Raw genomic sequence first — 19,816 nt, forward strand, 5'->3', positions numbered from 1 at the left:
CACATACGTACAAATACACATACATCACATTATTTATTATTGGTTGATTTTTTTCTAGAAGTAAATGATCTCTTAAAATCACTCACACACACACAAACCCTAGTAAAATATGATCTCCATCGTCTATGATGATTTATGTTGGCAAAATAAGTGTGCATTTTCGTAAATGGCTGTTTTACTTATCTATTTAGTGTATTTGTGAATGTTTATGTTACTGTACTCTGTGATTTTGTTTCATTTTTCACACGTCCAGTCTGCAAAGTCAATGCACACAACTAATAAAAAAAACATTTTAAAAAAAAGGCAAAATGAAAGCAGCTGCATCGAAGTCAAGTAATACATCTCGTATTTTGTTTCCTGCAGCAACACAATAATAAACATTATTTCAGATGTACATCTCAGTAGTTTCTTCAAAACTCAACACTTAAAAAAGTGATTATAATAACAACTGAGGGGAGACCTCCATTGTCCCCTCTTTCAGAGTTAAAAAAACAACAACCCAAAAGTTTTTTCTTGAGAACATTAGAACTTATCCACATTTACACTTACAACCCTTTTCAAAAAACAATGAAACGAAAATGAAATGAAAATGAAGAGTTAATTGAAAGTAGGGTCCTGAAGGTTATATTTGCAACAACAAATATAAGAGTTTGGTAAGGATGAGATTTTGGAGGTTACTGTAAGAAGAGGAGCTGTTTTAAACTCAAGGAAGGGTAGTATCATTTTAAGTAAACACTCTTTAGTCACAAGTTTGGTTTAGTCTTATTTTAGTCAAAAATATAGCTTAAATGATTTTTCTTATTAAACATTGCAGAGAGTTTAAGAATAAAACAAATCAATGACCATTAAAGACGGTTATCATGTAGGACTAGGCTTATTATACTGTATATAACGTAAATTGTATTCTGATTTGTATACTCCGGCGCGCTAGGTGGCGCTATGAGATGGCATGAACGTTGTTATTAAATTTGTTCAAAATAGAAAACAAGAATCAGTGCAGGGTGGTGCTTTGCAGTGTTGCTGGGGTTGTTTTGGTTTTACTTTTGAATAGTTTGGACTTTCGTATAATTTGTATCTATTTATGGGAGCCTTTTTGCGATAGGAGGATTCTATAATGTGGACGTCGCGGTGAGAGACATAGAAATCACTACTTGGTGAGTTTCTGAAGACCTCGCCTCATGTGTTAGCTTAGCTAGTTAGCATTGGTAATAACATAGATAAAACAGCTATGTCCTTGATTTAGAGCAGCATAATACAAAAAACTGGCAGAGTCACGTATTTAGTATTTAACAGAAATGGCCTTATGATGTGGTCTCGCATGGTTTGCTTTCCCCAAATACTTTTTTCTTTCTTACAGGTTCATCATTCGCAACTGAAACATCTTGAGAATACCAGACGGAGAACCAAAAACATTCTTTTGGTAGTAAGTAAATATACTAACTTTTCGGTGCGTTACTGGTACATTATAATACAGATCTGAGCTCATAAGGGAACGTTTTTGGCTCTTCTACTGTGTTCAGTGCCCTGAGCAAGTTAATTTGAGACTGCGATATATTGTTATGCGTTTCTCAATCTCTTAAGTTTCCAAGGATGGATTCATTTGTCTCTGTCTGTGTAGACCCTCATCCGTTTTCTTAAACTCTTATCAAACCCTTGACCAATTCACTGGTGGGTGGAGCCTGTCCCAGCTGACAGAGGATGAGAGGCAGGGGAGACTCTGAACAGGTCACCAGGCATAATAGGAGTAACACAGATTTACAGATAACAAAACACTCTAAGATCCACATTTACTAATCTCCAACTAACTCAACAGATGACTTGACTGTGGCAGGATACCGGTGTAAAGGGGGAGCAGGCAAACTCCACACACAAAAGGCTCGAGCTGAGCTTGGGGTTTTATCCCAGAGTACTTACAGTGCCACCCTGTGTTAACTTACATGCCTTTGTTATTTCCTCTAGTTTGATGAGATGGGATTTTGCCAAACATCAAGTAGTGATTTAAAGCCATCAGATCTCTGGATTTAAGCACTCTAGTCTTTAAAAAAAAAAGACAAGAGAGAAGACAAGAGAGACACTTGTGCATGGCAGCTGCAGGCTTCAGCACAAATTCTCATTATGTGATAAGTCATCCCTTTGGCCATCAAAACCATAAAATCTAATCCATAAGCAATGAACATTTGCATGAATCAGTATAGACTTTAAAGCCTATTTTCACCAATGTTTTGATTAGCAGAAGACTCGCTCTGCCTCCTGAGCTATAACTACCCTAAATGTTTACATGTGTGGTTTTCAGACATATATTGTAGAGTAGAGCAGGGCGATATGGCCAAAAATATTTATCACGATATATATTTGAAAATTTGCGATAACGATATAACCGACGATATAATTGATGCGAGACAAAATACAACTCCACAACATTACTAGCGCAAAAAGACAACCTTCCATTTATTTTCACTTAAACAAGAAGCTGGTTTTTATGTACATTAAAGCTTTATAAAAATGTAACAGTGCAAATGCAAATTCCTTGCTGAAAGTTTAACCAAAAGGCATTTCCAGTAGAAATGTGCTGACATATCCTGAGCATAACCATGTATAATATCCACTGAAGTTAAAAAGAGGTGCTTTGCAACATTAAACTGCAGTGTGCAGTATGTATTTTTCGGACCATAAAGTGCACGGGATTATAAGGCACATTAAGCGAAACAAAGCAGTCAGATAAATCAAACTTTATTAATCTCATTCTTCTTGCTTCAGCCACTTCTGTACCATTGATTCATTAATGTTGAATTCTCTGGCAGCTGCTCTATTCCCATGTTGTTGCAGTCTATTAATGACTAACCTCATATTGTGGATGGATCATCTCAGTTGTTCTCCTGACTGAAGTTTGGTCCGTTTACAACATCCTGCCATGCGATTGCATTTGTCTCTAACCATGAAGAACCTTCACGTTAACTTTTATAAGTGGAAAAGTGTTAGTGTTCGTCCTCCAGCTTCACTGTTTATGTTATGCTAACATAGCTGTGTCGCTAGCGATCACGTAGCACATCATTATATACCAGCTAGCCCAACTTCAGTAACCCTACAAACGTCACTGCTGTTTAGTTTCCTGTCTTCATTTATGTTGGAAGTGATAGCAGAGCTGTAGGTTTGAATTTTTTCAGAAATCTCTCAGTCAGAACATGCTATATCATGCTTAGGTAACTAGCGAAACTAGCGAGCTAACTTCCGCTAGCTTCCTGCTAACGTCTAACTCCGTTAAATGTAATAACTTTAGTTTTCATGGATGCCTGGAAGTTAAACTTCATAGTTACACCTGGTAAAGCAGCAATGCTGATCGTTTTATTAAAGATGAAAGAATTTAGACAGTTTTTAACTCTAAGTGATGCTGCAGTGTTGTTTGACCTGAAGAATACGGAGTTTAGGACCCAGATTACTCCCAGATTTAAGAGCATCTTAGTCCGACAAATATGACAATAACAACGGCCGCTTGCATGTTCTGCAAAAAAATGTGCTTTGTCGTGTATCTGACGGACAAACACCAAACCAGTTCCACATCACGGAAGTTGCACCATTTTTACAAACCAATTCTGGTTCATCTGTTTCACTCAACAATCGGCCATGTGCGTATGAAAACAAAGGCACTGCGCATGCGCGTTTTACTCCCATTCTATCGCGATATTTCATTTTCCTATCGTTGCCTAACATTATACCGGTATTACCGTGAACGGTATAATATGGCCCAGCCCTATTGTAGAGTCTGCTTGAAATGATGTCTGTGCCAAGAACATCACTTTTGAGAACTCACAAAACACCATGAAGTGAAGTTTTTGTTCTAGTCTAGTTTTTCTAGCTAGAATAGTTTGAGAGATCATCAGGCATCCATTTCAGTTTTCTTTTTTTTTCTATCAAAAGTCTTTTTATTAGACAAAGGTTTGAATGCAAAGCATACAATAATGCAAAATGCAGAGAAAAAAACAAAACAAAAAACAACAACAAACAGACTCATAAAAAAAAAAATTAAGAGGGGGGGGGGGGGAATGCACTAGCATCCTCTGCTGCGCCAGCATTAGCACAACTCTCGGCAGTAAGGTTTTTCTCAGTTTGTCTCCTTCCCTTGGACATCCTTCCAATGTCACACACATAAATGACCCGAAAAGTTCGTGTCTAACAGCAAAACGGGGCTCAGAAAGTAAAATTTAAAATTTTAGTTTTCTATATCCTGTTCATATCACACTACCTGATAAGGGTTGTCTACAGGCTGGGTTCCCTGAGTTTAAGAGGAGTAGTGAAAGAATCGTGTGTGTAATCATCAAACCTTTTTTCCCCTGCCTTACATAAAGAGTAGAATATCTCTGATCAGAATCAGAATCAGAAAGGGTTTTATTGCCAAATGTTGAGCGGGTTTACAACATTAGGAAATTGCTGCGGTGCTTCAGTGCAAACATACTGTTATAAATACTGTTATAAATTAAGCTTAAATAGACATGAAAATAAAAATGAGAATAAGAATTAAAAGTGCTAAGTAGATAGATAGATATATACATGATATATACATGAGTGCAGGTGGTGATCAGTGCCAAACATGGAATGATGCAGTGAACACAGCGTAGGGTCATGTGTTAGTGGCGGGTACAGTCATATGGTTATTGTTCATGTGTCCAACAGCAGAGGGGAAGAAACTGTTCTTGTGGCGAGAGGTTCTGGTGCGAATGGACCGGAGCCTCCTGCCTGAGGGGAGCAGGTCAAACAGACTGTGTCCAGGGTGAGAAGGGTCAGCTGAGATCCGAGCTGCACGCCCCAGTGTCCTGGAGGTGTACAGGTCCTGCAGAGATGGGAGTCTGCAGCCAATCACCTTCTCAGCAGAGCGCACAACACGCTGCAGTCTCTGTTTGTCCCTGATAGTGGCTCCAGCGTACCACACGGTGATGGAGGAGGTGAGGATGGACTCGATGATTGCAGTGTAGAACTGCATCATCGTCCGTGTTGGCAGGTTGAATTTCTTCAGCTGCCTCAGGAAGTACATCCTCTGCTGGGCTTTCTTAATGACGGAGGTGATGGTGGGCTCCCACTTCAGGTCCTGGGTGATGGTGGTACCCAGGAAGTGGAATGAGTCCACAGAGGTGATGGGGGTGTCAGTCAGGATGATGGGGGGGTGGGGGGGGGGGGGGGGTGGAGCTGTGTGCTTCCTGAAGTCCACAATAATCTCCACTGTCTTCTGGGCATTCAGCACCAGGTTGTTGTGGCTGCACCAGGACACCAGACGTTCAACCTCCCTCCTGTAGGCAGACTCATCCCCGTCCGAGATGAGTCCAATAACGGTGGTGTCATCTGCAAACTTGATTAGCTTGACAGACTGGTGGGTGGAGGTGCAGCAGTTAGTATACAGGGAGAAGAGCAGGGGAGAAAGAACACAACCCTGAGGGGAGCCGGTGCTGATGGTCCGGGAGTCCGAGACATTCTTTCCCAGCCTCACATGCTGCTTCCTGTCCGTCAGGAAGTCAGTGATCCACCGGCAGATGGGATCAGGCACATTCATCTGGGAAAGCTTGCCTCGGAGATGGTCTGGAAGGATGGTATTGAAGGCAGAGCTGAAGTCCACAAACAGGATCCTGGCGTAGGTTCCTGGGGAGTCCAGATGCTGCAGGATGAAGTGTAGGGCCATGTTGATGGCGTCGTCTACAGACCTGTTGGCTCTGTATGCAAACTGCAGGGGGTCCAGGAGGGGGGCCGTGAGGGCCGTGATGACGAGAGATCATTGATGTATTAAGATCATTCTTTAAAACGTTGTCTTTATTTTGGCTGACTGTAGAGCAATGTTATAATAGTGTCTATATTGATAAACAGCTATTTAATCCCCTTTTTTAAAATGTTTTTTTTTGTTGTTGTTTTTTTGCAGTGGCATATCGACATGGCCGAAAATCATTTATTAGAGAAGCATATGAAGAACACTTCTTACCAGTGGATGGAAGAGAGGTGAGAGAATGTGCTTTTCATGACTAATTCATTTGTATTTAGTGAAAAGAATTTTATTAGTAGGAATCTCTGGTGTTATGATGTTATCATTACTATAGTCTTGTAGACAGAGTATGTATGTGTTGATGAGTATTTGACCACTTTTTAGGAGGTCAGTGTTCTTTCCAAGTCTTTTGACACTCAGAAATTTTAGACATGTTTCTCTTATTCTATTTGATGCTGCATTAAGGATAGTATGCTCTGAAATATCAAATGTGTTGTGCTGTTATTTCAGGTGACAGTTCAGCGGGTTGTAAATATTGTTGAAAAGAGGTCCCACATGCCACGGCCGGGAGTGGAATTAGACAGAAGATTTAATGATGATCCATGGTATGGAAGTCCTCGTGATTACCATGATGGAAGAGGCTATTCTGAGGACGGCAGTTATCCAGCGAACAATCAACGAGGCTTTGATGAAAATCTCAACTTGGGCAATTTCCGTAGAAATTCCTCTCCCCACCAAAGTGTACGATAAACTTGATTTGCAAGTGTGGTTCAGAAACCTGAATCTGTGTTGTGTTAAATCTGCATTTGTGGCCTTTCGCCATTAAAGTTACTGAAATTGTGATTTTTTTTTCTTTTTTTCAGGAGGCACCGTATTCTCAGCAGTGTTATAGCAAAGATGATTTGAGGCATCAGTTAAGCTCAAGGTAGTATGTTCATTCTTTTTGTTTTTTTTAAGGTATTCAATTTGTCAACAATTTTTGCTTTTTATATTTCGTCTTCATTACTTTGTGTCAGATCTCAACTCTGATGAATTCTTTGTGTAATCCATTCTATTGACCACTAGATGGTGGCAGAGTTCTGTCTTTTAAAAAGTAAGCTCAATCAAAAGTTTGAACACACCTTCTCATTTCATGGTTTTTCTTTATTTACATGACTGTTTACTTTGGAGATTCTAACTGAAGGGATCAAAACTATGAATGAACACATATGGAATTATGCAGTAAACAAAAAGTTTGAAAAACATCAAAAAAGTTTCTTGAAAATAGCCACCCTTTGCGTTGATTTCTGCTTTGCACACCCTTGGCATTCTCTCGATGAGCTTCATGAGGCAGTCATCTGAAATGGTTTTCGAAGAGTCTTGAAGGAGTTCCCAGAGACGCTGAGCACTTGTTGGCCCTTTTGCCTTCACTTTGCGGTCCATCTCATCCCAAACCATCTTGATGGGGTTTAGGTCAGGTGACTGTGAAGGCCAGCACATCTGGTGCAATACTCCATCACTTTCCTACTTGGTCAAACAGCCCTACACAGCTTGGAGGTGTGTTTGGGGGTCATTGTCCTGTTGAAAAATAAATGATGGCCCAACTAAACGTAAACCGGATGGGATGGCATATTACTGCAGGATCCTGTAGTAGCCGTGCTGGTTCAGTGTACCTTCAGTTTTGAATAAATCCCCATCAGTGTCGTCAGCAAAGTACCCCCACACCATCACACCTCCTCTTCCATATTTCATGGTGGAAACCATGCATGTAGAGACCATCCCTTCACCTTTTCTGCGTCGCACAAAGACACAGTGGGTAGAGCTAAAGATTTCAAATTTGGACTTATAAGATTAAAGCACAGATTTCCCCTGGTCTAATGTCCTTTCTTTGTGTTTCTTGGCCCAAACAAATCTCTCCTGCTTATTGCTTTTCCTTAAAAGTGGTTTCTTAGCAGCTACATCAGCAGACACTCTTTTCTCGTTGGCCACTTCGACATACCACCAGTTTATAGGCCCAAGCCTCACTTTCAAGGAGTCATAGCAGGCTACAGAAGGGGACAAAGGCCACTAGTGTCTACTCACTAAGTCAGACAACCCCACCCTGAGAGGAAAAACAGCTGGACACTCTGTCCACAGTTCAACACCCACCCACCCACACAAACACACACCCATATACACATACATGTCTGACACTCTGAGCAGCAGGTCTTATTTAATTTCTGGCCTTATTTTCCTAAAGTTCCTAATATTCCTAAATGAATATTAGATAATTTCAGGTTGTCATTTAATCTTGAATATGTATGATGCAGTAATTCTGTTAGGTGCATATTATTTAAAGCTTGTGAAGGAATGCCTGGCATTAAAAAAGCATTTTGCCAGCTTAAATTGTAAGCTCATATATCACATTTTTAAATTTGCCCCTTCTGTTTTTTTCATGCTGACACTGCTGGATTGCCACGTTAGATTTATCATAATTTGTAAAATGCTGACAGTGACATTGTAGATGAACTTTAAAATGAGGCATTTTGGTAAAATTGTAAAAACCCAGAATGCACAGAGTGGTCATACAGTATGTAGTACAACCTGCCTTCTGTGTAATTCTAAACTAAATCTATAGTTTTTGTTTAATGAAAAAATACTTTAAAATCAAGTGAATATTTTCACAGTTAATTACCAGATTCCCCACTTATATCAGTCTCACCCACTGCACAACAACTAAAGAAGGAATTCTGTACTGTTTAACTGTAAAATTACGAAGACGCCCATTTAATTTGACTTGCTTGTGTAATTACTGAGCCTTTATGTGAACTTTGGATCTGTCAGGTGTTTCTGTGAGTAGAAAAGGAGGGTATTTTAAACAAAGATTGCAATGACTAAAAATTTCAGTATTGATCCTATTTGTGTCACAATGCATAGCCAAGAGTTCTGTCAGTTCCTCAGCAGCACTGGTGTAATATTGCTCCACAATCAGAACTGTGTAAAGTTCTGATTGTGTTTAGTTTAGAGAAAGTTTATGCTTCTGGTTGTTCTGCCAAGGTACAGCTCATTTTTTTGAGTCATTTCATCATTACCAAAGAGCTGGAAGTCAGATTCGTTTTATGTAAAGGTTACTAACGAGGCCAAGCTGACAAATGTAAAATTACTCTTACAATCCCAGCACAAGATATAAACTCTAGGTACTCTTTGCTCCGTAAGACCGAGCAGGACTCATGCAGACGGGGAATAAAGACACAGCTCAGGCACTAATTAGTCGCTCTCTAAATTAAAAGTTGCCTGCGTGGATAAATATACAAATTACTATTATTACTTACTGGAAATTATACATTTAACTCTTGACTATAAGAATGAAGAGCACTCATGTGCAGACATGAACCTTTGAATGTATGTCATTTGTCTGTGAACGCATGTCTGATAAACGCTTTACTCTCTTTTGTTGTTTTCTGACTTCTAAATAAGATACACAAGCTTTTTTCTACCTTTAATGTTTGTTTTGGACGGCATAAAATGACAGTGTTTGGCAAATGGCATGCTAAGTCTGCTACTTCAAACAGGCCATGAGTCGTAAAAGTTTGAGCCCTTGTTAGACCTGCTTTTTGTTTGAGATGAGGATTGGGTTCAAGCAGAGGTCGTGACAGCCAGGTGCCTTTAAATTGTTCTGGAGGTTATTTGAACACAAGCTTTGAGTTTGGAGAATTGTGAAGTCGATGTGTAAGGAACTATGGTGATTTAATTATGCTGGGGCTATCAAATGTTGCAAAAATGCTCCGAAATTGTATTTAATGGTAAATAAAGAACAGATTTAGTGTCAGTGCGTTCTTACCGTAGCTACAGGCTGCATGAAATTGAGGACAGATCATAGTGAGGGAAGACCATAATCAGTCCATTTTCCAGCCAACAGTTGCTTTTGCCAAAGTGGAAGATTGCCTTAGTTCCAGAAATTTATCAGTACCCCACGGAGTCTTTCAAGTCTTTTTCATTAGTTTTCCTGCTTCCATCACCAATCTGACGGAGTCACTGATGCATAACCTGCACATTTGTTTTTAATACCAGCAATCGTAACTAAAACAGCATTTTGAACTCAACTTTCATAGATTACGTTAAATGTGCTTCTAACTAAACTGCTTCATTTGCTAGTGCTTAAATCTGCCTTTTTTCCTTAGAAAGAGTGGTCGAGGACACCCTTTTCGCAACAGAGGTCGGGGAGGCCCTACTCAAAGGTCAGTGCGCGACAGAAAAGCCAAGTCAGTGCCCTCACGTGCATTTCTGGGTGTTGACATCCTCTTAACTGTTTGCAAACAAAGCTTGAATTTGGAATATGAATTACGATCCAGTCTTGATGCATGTTCAGTTATTCAGATAAGGAAACCACAGAAAGTCGATTCTGTTCATCTGGATGTAACATTGTCAGTGGGAAAAACATTTTGTCACTCATCCAAGTGGCTTCTTTTTTGTTATCCAAGTGCTACTTCCAGATGAACACAATCTGGGATATCTTTGTGGGATACATTACAATCAGTTATATAAAGAGAAATCCAGTTTGCCTTTTGTGTAATCCTTTTCTATGCATACAGTAAGCAGTTTGTTTGGTCACCAGTATTTATGGCATTAGTTTGCTCTCCATAGAAAGGACCATGATGAGTACAGGAACCCTCAGCCTACAGTTATTGTGCGAGATCGCTCTCCTGGAAGAAGGGAAGGCCAGCCGCCTCTTCGTTCCGGATCAAACATCAAAAACTTCTCACCTGATGGGGACAAAAGCTACACGTATCAGCAGGGACAGCAAAAGCGTAAGTGTAAAATCCTCTGAGGATGCCAAATAGCTCATTTTAATGATTTTGATAATGCCCGCATACCGATTCACAGCGGGATTAGCTAAAAGATGCCAAAGGAAGTGTGTGTAGAGAGAACTGGTCACCAAGGGTCAGTCTATGAAAACAATACCTTGATATTCACATGGATGATCACCGGTTGTTCAACGTCACATTTGCATTTGAACTCTTTCTCATAGTCCACTTTATGTGTATAGTCCAACATCAATTCTTCTCCTCGACCTATAAGTTGAACTTGCTCGTGTGACCCGGTGTGGCAGCAGATAGTAGGACATCTAATAACAAAGCACATTCTTTGATTTTGCATGAGAAAAACCTAAAAGCCCATTGATAGGTTGAGAGTTGTGAAGTTGCCTTACCTAATACAGCACTTTTTGTGCAACTGTTATATCCTTTGAAGTGAAACTAGAAATCACTCCCAATTTTACAAAGATAATTAAAATGTCTAAACAAATTAAGCCGCTTCAGGTGAAACATCTGTTTTTCAGAGGTGGTGTGTAATGTGTGGGGTCAGGGTGTGCTGAAAAATGTTAGGGTGGTAATTAGGCTAACACCAAACACACTTTCAGAGGCTGGGAAAAGGGTACCCTTAGCTTGGGGTGGTTTGGCTTTGGCTCTACCCTGACCTCTTTTTTTAGTCAGAATGTATTAAATACACTAGCTTAAAACTGTCTTCAGAATCACACTGGGTGTGTCATTTTACTCAGTTTCACTTTTGTGACTTTTATAGGCTTCAGAAATATCATTTTCAGTGCTGAGCCAGTGAAATTTATGAATGTTTTAAAGAGATCTGACACAAGCAGAATTATTAATTTAAAGATAAGATAAGATAACCTTTATTAGTCCCACACGTGGGAAATTTGTTTTGTCACAGCAGGAAGTGGACAGTGCAAAAGTTATGACGCAAAAATTAGAATACAATAAGAATAAATACAGTACACAGCTGTACAGAATAGAATAAAATAATATACTATATACAGTAGAATAAAATAGAATAAAAATATACAATAAGATAAAAATAGAATACGAATGCTATATACAACAAAGCAAGAAGTGTGGACAATAATTTCTCCACTTCTTTGATTTCTGAGAGGCTTAAATGTATTTATGTGTTAAAAGCTGAGCTTCATGTTCTACAGCCCTTTGAAAATGTAATAAAACAGTGAGAAAACAGATGCACCTCCCTGCTCCACTACCATCTGGGATGTTAATTAGAGCAGCACAGCAAAGTACTCAAAAAGTGTGTTTGATTATAGGGCACACTGGGCTTTGTCATGAACACAAAAGGTTTAGTTCAAGTACATTTTTACAGTCAATTGTTGTCAGGTACATATAACAAATTTTCTCACATTCTGAAATAAGCAATACAAGTACACTTACTTTATTGGAGCATTTGGCTGTGAGTCTAAAAATGAGAACTATTCTGCATTAAACTACTTCCATTACATGAATGTTTGTGCTGTTTATATGAGCAGTTATAACATTAAACTGCATATGGATTATGGCAGACTGGCGCTCATGTAAGAGTGTGTAATAGCCCACAATAGCTTTAGGCTGTTATAACTAGCTCTGCACTTAACATGGTTCATTATTATTATAAGTGCTTGACTTTCACACTGTAGTTTTTCTGTTTGCTCTGAGCAACATTATCGCAGTATCTAACCTTTTTGCGGCGAAAGTTGGTGCCATCTGGAGACTCCATAGTCCCACAGCAAAACACCAATTAGCTTTCATCTCAGATCAATTAAATCAAAATGAGAAGTATCCTTCATTAAAATAAACAGCTAGCTTCTATTTGTTTTTTTGTTTGTTTTTTTTCTAGACACACTGGAGCCAAAGACGGCAATATTTCAGTTTAGGCACAGCTGAACTCCATGACCACTATTGTGTAGGAGGCTCCAACAAGGGAGTATTAAAAAAACTGTGACTTATACTTTTCAGCTGCTTCATAAGGCTGTGGTAAATTGTTCACTGTGATAAGTGAGGTACTGTCTCATGTCTCACTGTAAAAACAAATTTTCCTCCAGGATATCTTTTAAAAATATTTTGTGGTGTTTTACCATTATTGGGCATTATAGTAGGGAGAGTTTGGTGTCTTTAGAAAAAGAAGACTAAACAACAACAAAAACCAGATTTTAAATCATGTATTTATGGGTACTAACGTGTATTTTTTGGGTCCCTCTGTGTAACATTAGTCAGATGTATGATAGTTATCTCAGGATGCTTATCTGCTTATTTTCTTACTCTAATTTTACTTTTCTCTGCAGATAAACCCAATCTGGTGACAAGCCACACTCCCAGCAGCTCTGTGGAAGGGTCCCCTCACAGTTCAGCCTCTTCAAAGGTAAAAGAAACATTTTTGAGAAGATTCAAATAGTTGTGCTCTTAAACTGAATGCACTGACAAATGTGGTAACAGCTGGAAAAAGTGCAGGTAACACAAGCTATGAGAAGATGTTACAGAATATCACTTGTACTATTGCATTGCAAATACAGAAGAGGAAAATATTTGCATTCGGGGCTGTAATCCTTCACAATTTATATCCATTACGATCTACATATTCTTTTGGTTTATCTTGGACATTGAGCCAAATAAAAGTTCTGTGAATGCGTTAATGAAACCTATCAATCTTAAGGATGCATTACTCAGATAAGGAGGATAAAGAATATATAAATGATGATTTTAGTAATAGATTTCAATTCAGTTAACAGAAAACTCAAAAAGTGTGCATCTGGATTATTATGGGTGAAACATATTGTGCAAAAATCTGGCAGCTCCATCAGCATGTTACTGTAAAAATAATAAGCAAAATTTGCTCTTTGGTTCACGGACATTAAGGTTGGGTTTCCTTTAGGTTATCTCTGTAATCAGAGCAATATACCCTGTCTGGTAACCTCATTTCTGTTTACTGTTGACATGTGGCATGCATAATTAGACACACACGAAAACAAGAACTCAACACCTGTAAGAGAGCAAAGTTGTCTCCATTTGAAAGACTTTGAAATCAGAGCCAGTTTCTAAACGCGGTGCCCTCGGCTCTAACCCCTTAACCTTTGGCCCGCCAGGAAAAAACTTCAGCATCTGCAGCGGAGTCGGAAGAGGCGGCGGCTGCCAGCGTGGAGCCAAAGCTGACACCAGAGCAGGACATCAAGGCTCGCCGGTTGGAGGCCATTAAGGCGAAGGCTCTGGAAATTGAGACGGTAGTAATTTCCTCCATGAAACTGTCTACCTTCTGTGAATTCACTTTACTTTATATGTTGCTTTGGATAATGTAACTAAGGGTAACCACAACTACCTATATGGCTCTTTGCTCAGGCTGACCCTTCATTATTCATTCATCATATCACTGGGTCTTTAATACGACATCAACTAAAATCTTTTTTACCTTAAAAGGGTGAGATTATATTTCTGAGATTTTACAGGAAATAGAGAAATTAGCTTAATTGCGTATTGTTTCAGGGTACTGAACCGCCTGTTGGCCAGTGAAACCTTCAGACTCGCCTCACTGTAACTCGTTTCTCTCACTTTTTTTAAGGCCAACTCATGACTGACTTATACACCACTCAGATCAGCCAGTTACAGAGGACATAGGCACAGGTTCAGGAAAGAAACTAAGCTGATGTCTTAAGTTATTAAATACCAAACGTATTGAACCACTTTTTTTAGCTGGGACGTGCTAATAGGTTCATCTCAATGTGTGGTGGCCTGTTGCTGTACATGTTTGAGTGACTTTATGCTTGACTTTATGTATCACTGTAAGTCATGGAGCAATAAGTACAAGCTATACCTCGGCTTGTTGTAGCTTATATGTGAGAATCATATTTTTCTTGTAGAAAAAGAGGATGAGTAAGCAGAAAAATGCTTAGCACCTCAGTTTGCGATGCCTCTCGCGGCCTGCTATTTGGAGTTGCACTTTTTCCATCCCCTTCATCACTTTACACTACAGTACTACTTATCTATTCCAGTTAAAGCAGTGCAGGAATTGCCCTGCAGGATGCAGGCGGCCCACACACAGTGTGGTACATCTCTTGGCATTAGCACACACATGCTTACCCTGCCATTTAAAGACGTGGTGAGAGGCAGCAACCTCAACTGCGCCTTTACTGTAACATCTGCCACAGGCGCAGTCAAAACCACATAGTGCTCGGTCACTCTGAAGGAATGCCGAAATGAGCCGATCAGGTAGCAAGCAGAGACGGGCCACTGAGTCAATACACTGGTTAAAAAAATGTGTTATTTTTATAAAAATGTTTGTCGTTTCAAAATGAGCTTTTTTTCCTACAAGTTTTAATCATTTGTGGACATCCCTGCATGAGGCTCATTCAGTCACAGACAGATTTAATGCAGTGACTCATTGCATCCCATAACATACTGTCTGAAGCCATCATAGGGAGGCGATGGCCTGGGAGGTAGAGTGGGTAATGTGCTTCTCAGAAGGTTGGTGGTTCGAACCCTGGATTCTCCAACCTGCATGTCGAAGTATCCTTGAGCAAAATACTGGACACCAAGTTGCATCCATCAGAGTCTGAGTGTGTGAACATTAAGTTAAAAGTGCATAACTCCTTCTCTTTTTTTTCTGTTGCAACGGATGGGCAGAGGATCAGTTTATTATTCTTTAAAGTGACCACAGAACAAGTCTGAACATGTAAAATAACAACAACAGAGTAGAAACTTAGAAAACATCCATATTTCAATATCACACCAAAGCTAAGTGCCTGGGAGTGATTTTCCCTAGAAGTACATTCATCATCTCAATCAGCCCAAATCAAACATATCCATTTCAACTATTAGCCCCTCCATTGAGAGGTCCGGTTTGCAGCTTGAGTGATTAAAATGGCTCTTTTAATTTCCCCTAATGTGTACCAGCCCTCAAGTCATTACCCTACTTCCCTTATTATGCAGGACCCCTGCCTGCATCAGTGCTCATTTGAACAGAGCCTCACTAAACATCCATGTGAGAGCCGTATGTATAATTTCACTCAAAGCCTTTACTTCCCAGCCCCCACACACTATTCCACTGCACACTCCTGTCTGTATGTTCACAATCTGGACCTCCACAAACATCCGATTTGGGCAGAAGCCTGCTTTTTAAGGCTCCTCCTTAAGGCCCCTAGTGTTGCCATTTCTCCTGGGGCTCCGGTCCGTCCTGTGTGGGCCCGTAGTATCAGGCTTAAAAATCAGCCCATAGCGCCCACTCCAGAGAAGGAACTTAGGCAGAACCTCACCGCAACCTTTACTCACAACATTAAGAGCATGCTGAGGTCAGAAACACACTTCCTATTAGTTCATGCGAAATAGAAACATTTCTTATAGAAATAATAGTCTCCCCACAGTTGTTCAGTATGTTGTACATATACATCGGTTGTTAATCCTTCAGAAAAATGAAGCAAATGAAGCATTCTCAAGTCTGTTTTGATTCTTTCAAGCATGAAAACAGTGTCTGTGGGATATAATGAAGTGAAAATGTAATTACTGCCACGAAAGGCTGTAACTTGGGAAGAGCTCAGACATGGCTTTGTTTTGAAAGATGGCAAACAAAATCAATCCGAAGGCGATTAAAGGGGTGGGATTGGTGCGTTGGGCATTATACCACATGTTTGTGTCTCACTTAGCCCATGTTTCCTCTCACATTTGGACCAGGCTTTTTTTCTAAATGATTTTTACTTTGTGCAAATGTTCAAGGAGGACAGATCTTTTCTTAGGAGATAAATTTGTTAGTAGAAAATAGTTGCAACTGTTAGAAGGACAAATGGTTTTGTAGGTCGACAGAGAAAAGGGGCCCACGCGTTGCTGTATGAAGCTGACCCTCAGCTTAGTGGCCACACGTGTCGTGAGTCGCTCACTTCCTTGTGGTCGGGTTGAAGTCTATCATTATGTGGGGTTGCAAATTTCACATGACATGATCTGCAGACATTAAGACATCCGCCGCAGTCCAAACATCTCCCACAGTCTGGGATATTTCTGTCAGATTCATTCTAAACAGCCTTCCCTTTGTGTGTATGTGTACAATGCATATTGAAATACAGTGATAATAACCTATATTGCATCAACATTCATTCATAATAGTTATTTACTCACCTAATATTTGATTAATTTTTCCTTTAACCTTGTTTCAAATGGTCTAAAGCGAAGAAGGTGTGTTAAAGATGCGAGAATGAACAAATAAGCGAGAATTAGGCATCTGAACATGCTGTGGCTGGTTCAGCTGTGAAGTGAGAGAGGAATGATATAAAAAGGATAACTAAAGAGGCTGTAGGCAGTTTTTTTAACTTAATTGTAATTATCAAGAACAGCATACAATGAAGACCGTTCATTTTCACTCTCCAAGTTTTGTGTGTAATTTTCACATAACGTTTTAACCAGACCCAGCGCCTGGGATTTTTTCCCCTCTCTAACAGGTTCGCTCAGTAGCCTCTTTTGCTTGAAAACACAGTAAATGGCTCCCATGTGGTGATCTGTTTCCATCCATATTGTTCAGGAGTGAATGTTATTCTTGTTTCTTTGACCTTTTCCGCGTGTTTAAAGCCCCACCTGGCTCAACTCCCTCTCAGATTTTGACTGTGGTAAATTTATATTTTTTAAATATTCTAGATTTACAATAATGACAGTTAAACGATTTAGCAAATTACATATTGGAGGCACATAACTTTTATTAAGTTCTCAGCGGGTAAGGTTAGGTTATGGCAGTAAATTTCTAAATGCTTCAGACTGATGGATACACAATTTTGAGTTAGCCTGACATTACATGATATGTATCTAGGCAAAGAAACAGCAGCTGTGGTTTTTAATTTCCCCAGCACTGACTGAACCCTGGAATATAGTGTTTAACCGGTTAACCTCACTTTCTGTTTAAGCACGGACACTGATTTAAGTTGACAGGCAGCATTTTTTCTTTTCAAAGTTAGCAAAGCTGATGGTGTGTGTTTTATTGTATTTTAACAGACTGATAATAGTAGATGAGATACAGTTGGCTAATTTTAGTTCAGCAACTAATGCCTGCACACCCCACAGTCCTAAAATGGCTTTGTGGTCTGAACATGACACAGATAAGTAGTACTTCTAACATAAGGATGCTGAGACTGTTTAATTAAGTCATTACTTTAAAGAGGTCACGTCTCCAGACATGTGCAAAACTGAGCAAGGACTGTCTTCTGTTTGATCAAGTTGTTATCAATAGTTGAGATAACCAAAAAAATTGAAAACTAGCTGGAAATGATATAATTTTTTTTTTTTTTTGCACTGGCTGTATTTTGATATATATTTGCTGCTTGATCACCTGCAGAGTGGCTGTTTCAAGTTCTCCAGTGACCGTGATTGTAGATGCGATTGCGGCTGAACTCTGGAAGACTCTGATGTCCCATAGTCCTCCTTAACAGGCTGGTGTAGCCCTAAACCTCTGTGCAGAGTCAGTGAAGGGCCTTGCATTTTGCCATTTTCCCTCAGGTGATAAAGATGTTGTCAGCGTGCACCTGGGACTCCAATAAAGAACTTAATAGCTTTTGGGTTGGCAGTAAAATCTCTATGGGACATGAGAGCTTGTTGCAATGTGGTGTGAAAGAATGCTGCTGCTTAGTTCTCATTGATTTCATTGTGTAACTACACATCCAAACGACATCCTTTGCTTTTCTTGTAATTTGAAAAAAAAAAAAGATCCGTTGCTTTTAAAGCCAAAAGACTCAAGATTTTATTTTGAAGAGGCAACGAGAAAAAAAAGAATCAAAGACTATAATATTCTTTTTTTTACTACTCACCACAGCAAAAAACTGTCTCAATCTCATTCTATTGCTAGCATCCTCTTCTGTCACATCAACCCTTCCACATGTCCTCCTTCATTACATCTATAAACCTTCCTCTTTTCCTCCTTCTTGGCAACTCCATATTCAACATCCTTTGCACAATATATCCACTATGCCTCCTCCTCACTTGCTCAAACCAGACTTGTGCCTCTATTTTGTCTCCAAGCTGCTCGACCTGAGCTGTCCCTCTGATATTTCTAATCCTGTCCATCCTGGTCTCTCTCAGTATAAACCTGAGCATCTTCAACTCTACCACCTCAGCTCAGCTTCCTTCTTAGTGCCACTGTTTCAGATCAGAACAGGATTCACTTCTGCCTTTTAGACTTTCTTTTCATTCTTGCAGCTATCCTTCTCACAAATCAGCCCTTTAAGATAAGGGCACAGTTATAACATTCAAATAGAACAATTTATTATGTCTTTATAATGTGGCTTTGATTTTGTTTTGTTTTTTATTCGTTGTGTTATGATATTGCATACATAATGACATTCTTGATGTGATTGTTTTGTTTACAGCATTACAGACAGGACTGTGAGACGTTTCGCACGGTGGTGAATATGCTGGTGGAAAAAGAGCCCAGCTTGGATAAAATGCTGCAAGCGCCACTAGACAAAAACCTGCTGGAGATCAAACAGCGTTGCCTAGATGCTCTTAGGAACTTTGTGAAGGAGCTGGATGAAGTAATAGAGCAGCCGGACACCAAAGCGTAAGCCGCACATCACTAAAACAAAGAGGAGATAGAATAGAGTTTCAACACTTTCCATTTGAAAAAAGTGGAAAAATGTTCCATGTGCAAAGTTTATCTAAAGTGTTTAACTATTTTATATTTTTACTGTGTTCTTCAAAGAACAGTACTGGCAATTTATTTACACAAAACACTCACGTACAGTATTATGTGCAAACAGGATCATTGTGATAGAAAGGGGTATGTTTAAAACTAGACTGAATGACTGAAATGCCTATTGCATTTTGGGTCAAAATCAAGTTTGTGAACTGACATATAACTTAGTGCTTTTTTTTTTTTTTTTTTACCATGAATTGTGTTGTCAGAAACATAAAATGTTATTGCATTTATAATTGATGTAAAGCTAAACATGTCATCATTTACACCAGCTGGAAGCTTGGTTAACATTACTGCTAAAATCTTCTGATAAGGAAATTTAAAAAAAATAAGAAATCATGAAATGTAGCACATAGAATGATTTTTACCTTTAGCTATGGCTACAAGTGCAGCTAAGACCAACACAAAAACAAGCATTATCCACCAGTTATCAAAGGGTCCAAGTTCATGATGTGTTTTACTGGTGCAGGAGAGTGCATTTTTTAGGATATGCATTTATTTTCTTTTTTTCTGCTTGTGAATATCTTTTTGCTTTGCAGTTAAAACTTTTGCAAATAAAATGTGAGACCTGTAAATAAATGATGTCTCGTATTTCCTTGTTTACATCAATTACAGTACATCAATTAAATGTGT

At 39.3% G+C, this 19,816-nt stretch overlaps 1 protein-coding gene across 1 annotated transcript; it reads left to right on the forward strand.

The window, feature by feature from the left end:
• The first annotated feature begins 964 nt into the window (after window positions 1-964).
• On the forward strand, window positions 965-19,762 carry LOC101480726 (uncharacterized). The gene is made up of 10 exons (XM_004563772.2): window positions 965-1,154; window positions 1,358-1,423; window positions 5,900-5,976; window positions 6,251-6,481; window positions 6,604-6,665; window positions 9,880-9,936; window positions 10,343-10,506; window positions 12,816-12,892; window positions 13,614-13,748; window positions 18,858-19,762. Coding segments are annotated over exons 2-10 (999 nt in total). The 5' UTR covers window positions 965-1,154; window positions 1,358-1,422; the 3' UTR covers window positions 19,053-19,762.
• Window positions 19,763-19,816: the final 54 nt, after the last annotated feature.

Source organism: Maylandia zebra, linkage group LG7, assembly GCF_041146795.1.
Source record: "Maylandia zebra isolate NMK-2024a linkage group LG7, Mzebra_GT3a, whole genome shotgun sequence".
Lineage (NCBI taxonomy): Eukaryota > Metazoa > Chordata > Actinopteri > Cichliformes > Cichlidae > Maylandia > Maylandia zebra.

Excerpts from the sequence above, each read along its gene's own strand:
- LOC101480726 (XM_004563772.2), top strand. Across the intron at positions 6,666-9,879 it reads AGGCATCAGTTAAGCTCAAG|AAAGAGTGGTCGAGGACACC; the intron begins GTAGTATGTTCA and ends TTTTTTCCTTAG. Across the intron at positions 13,749-18,857 it reads AGGCTCTGGAAATTGAGACG|CATTACAGACAGGACTGTGA; the intron begins GTAGTAATTTCC and ends TTTTGTTTACAG.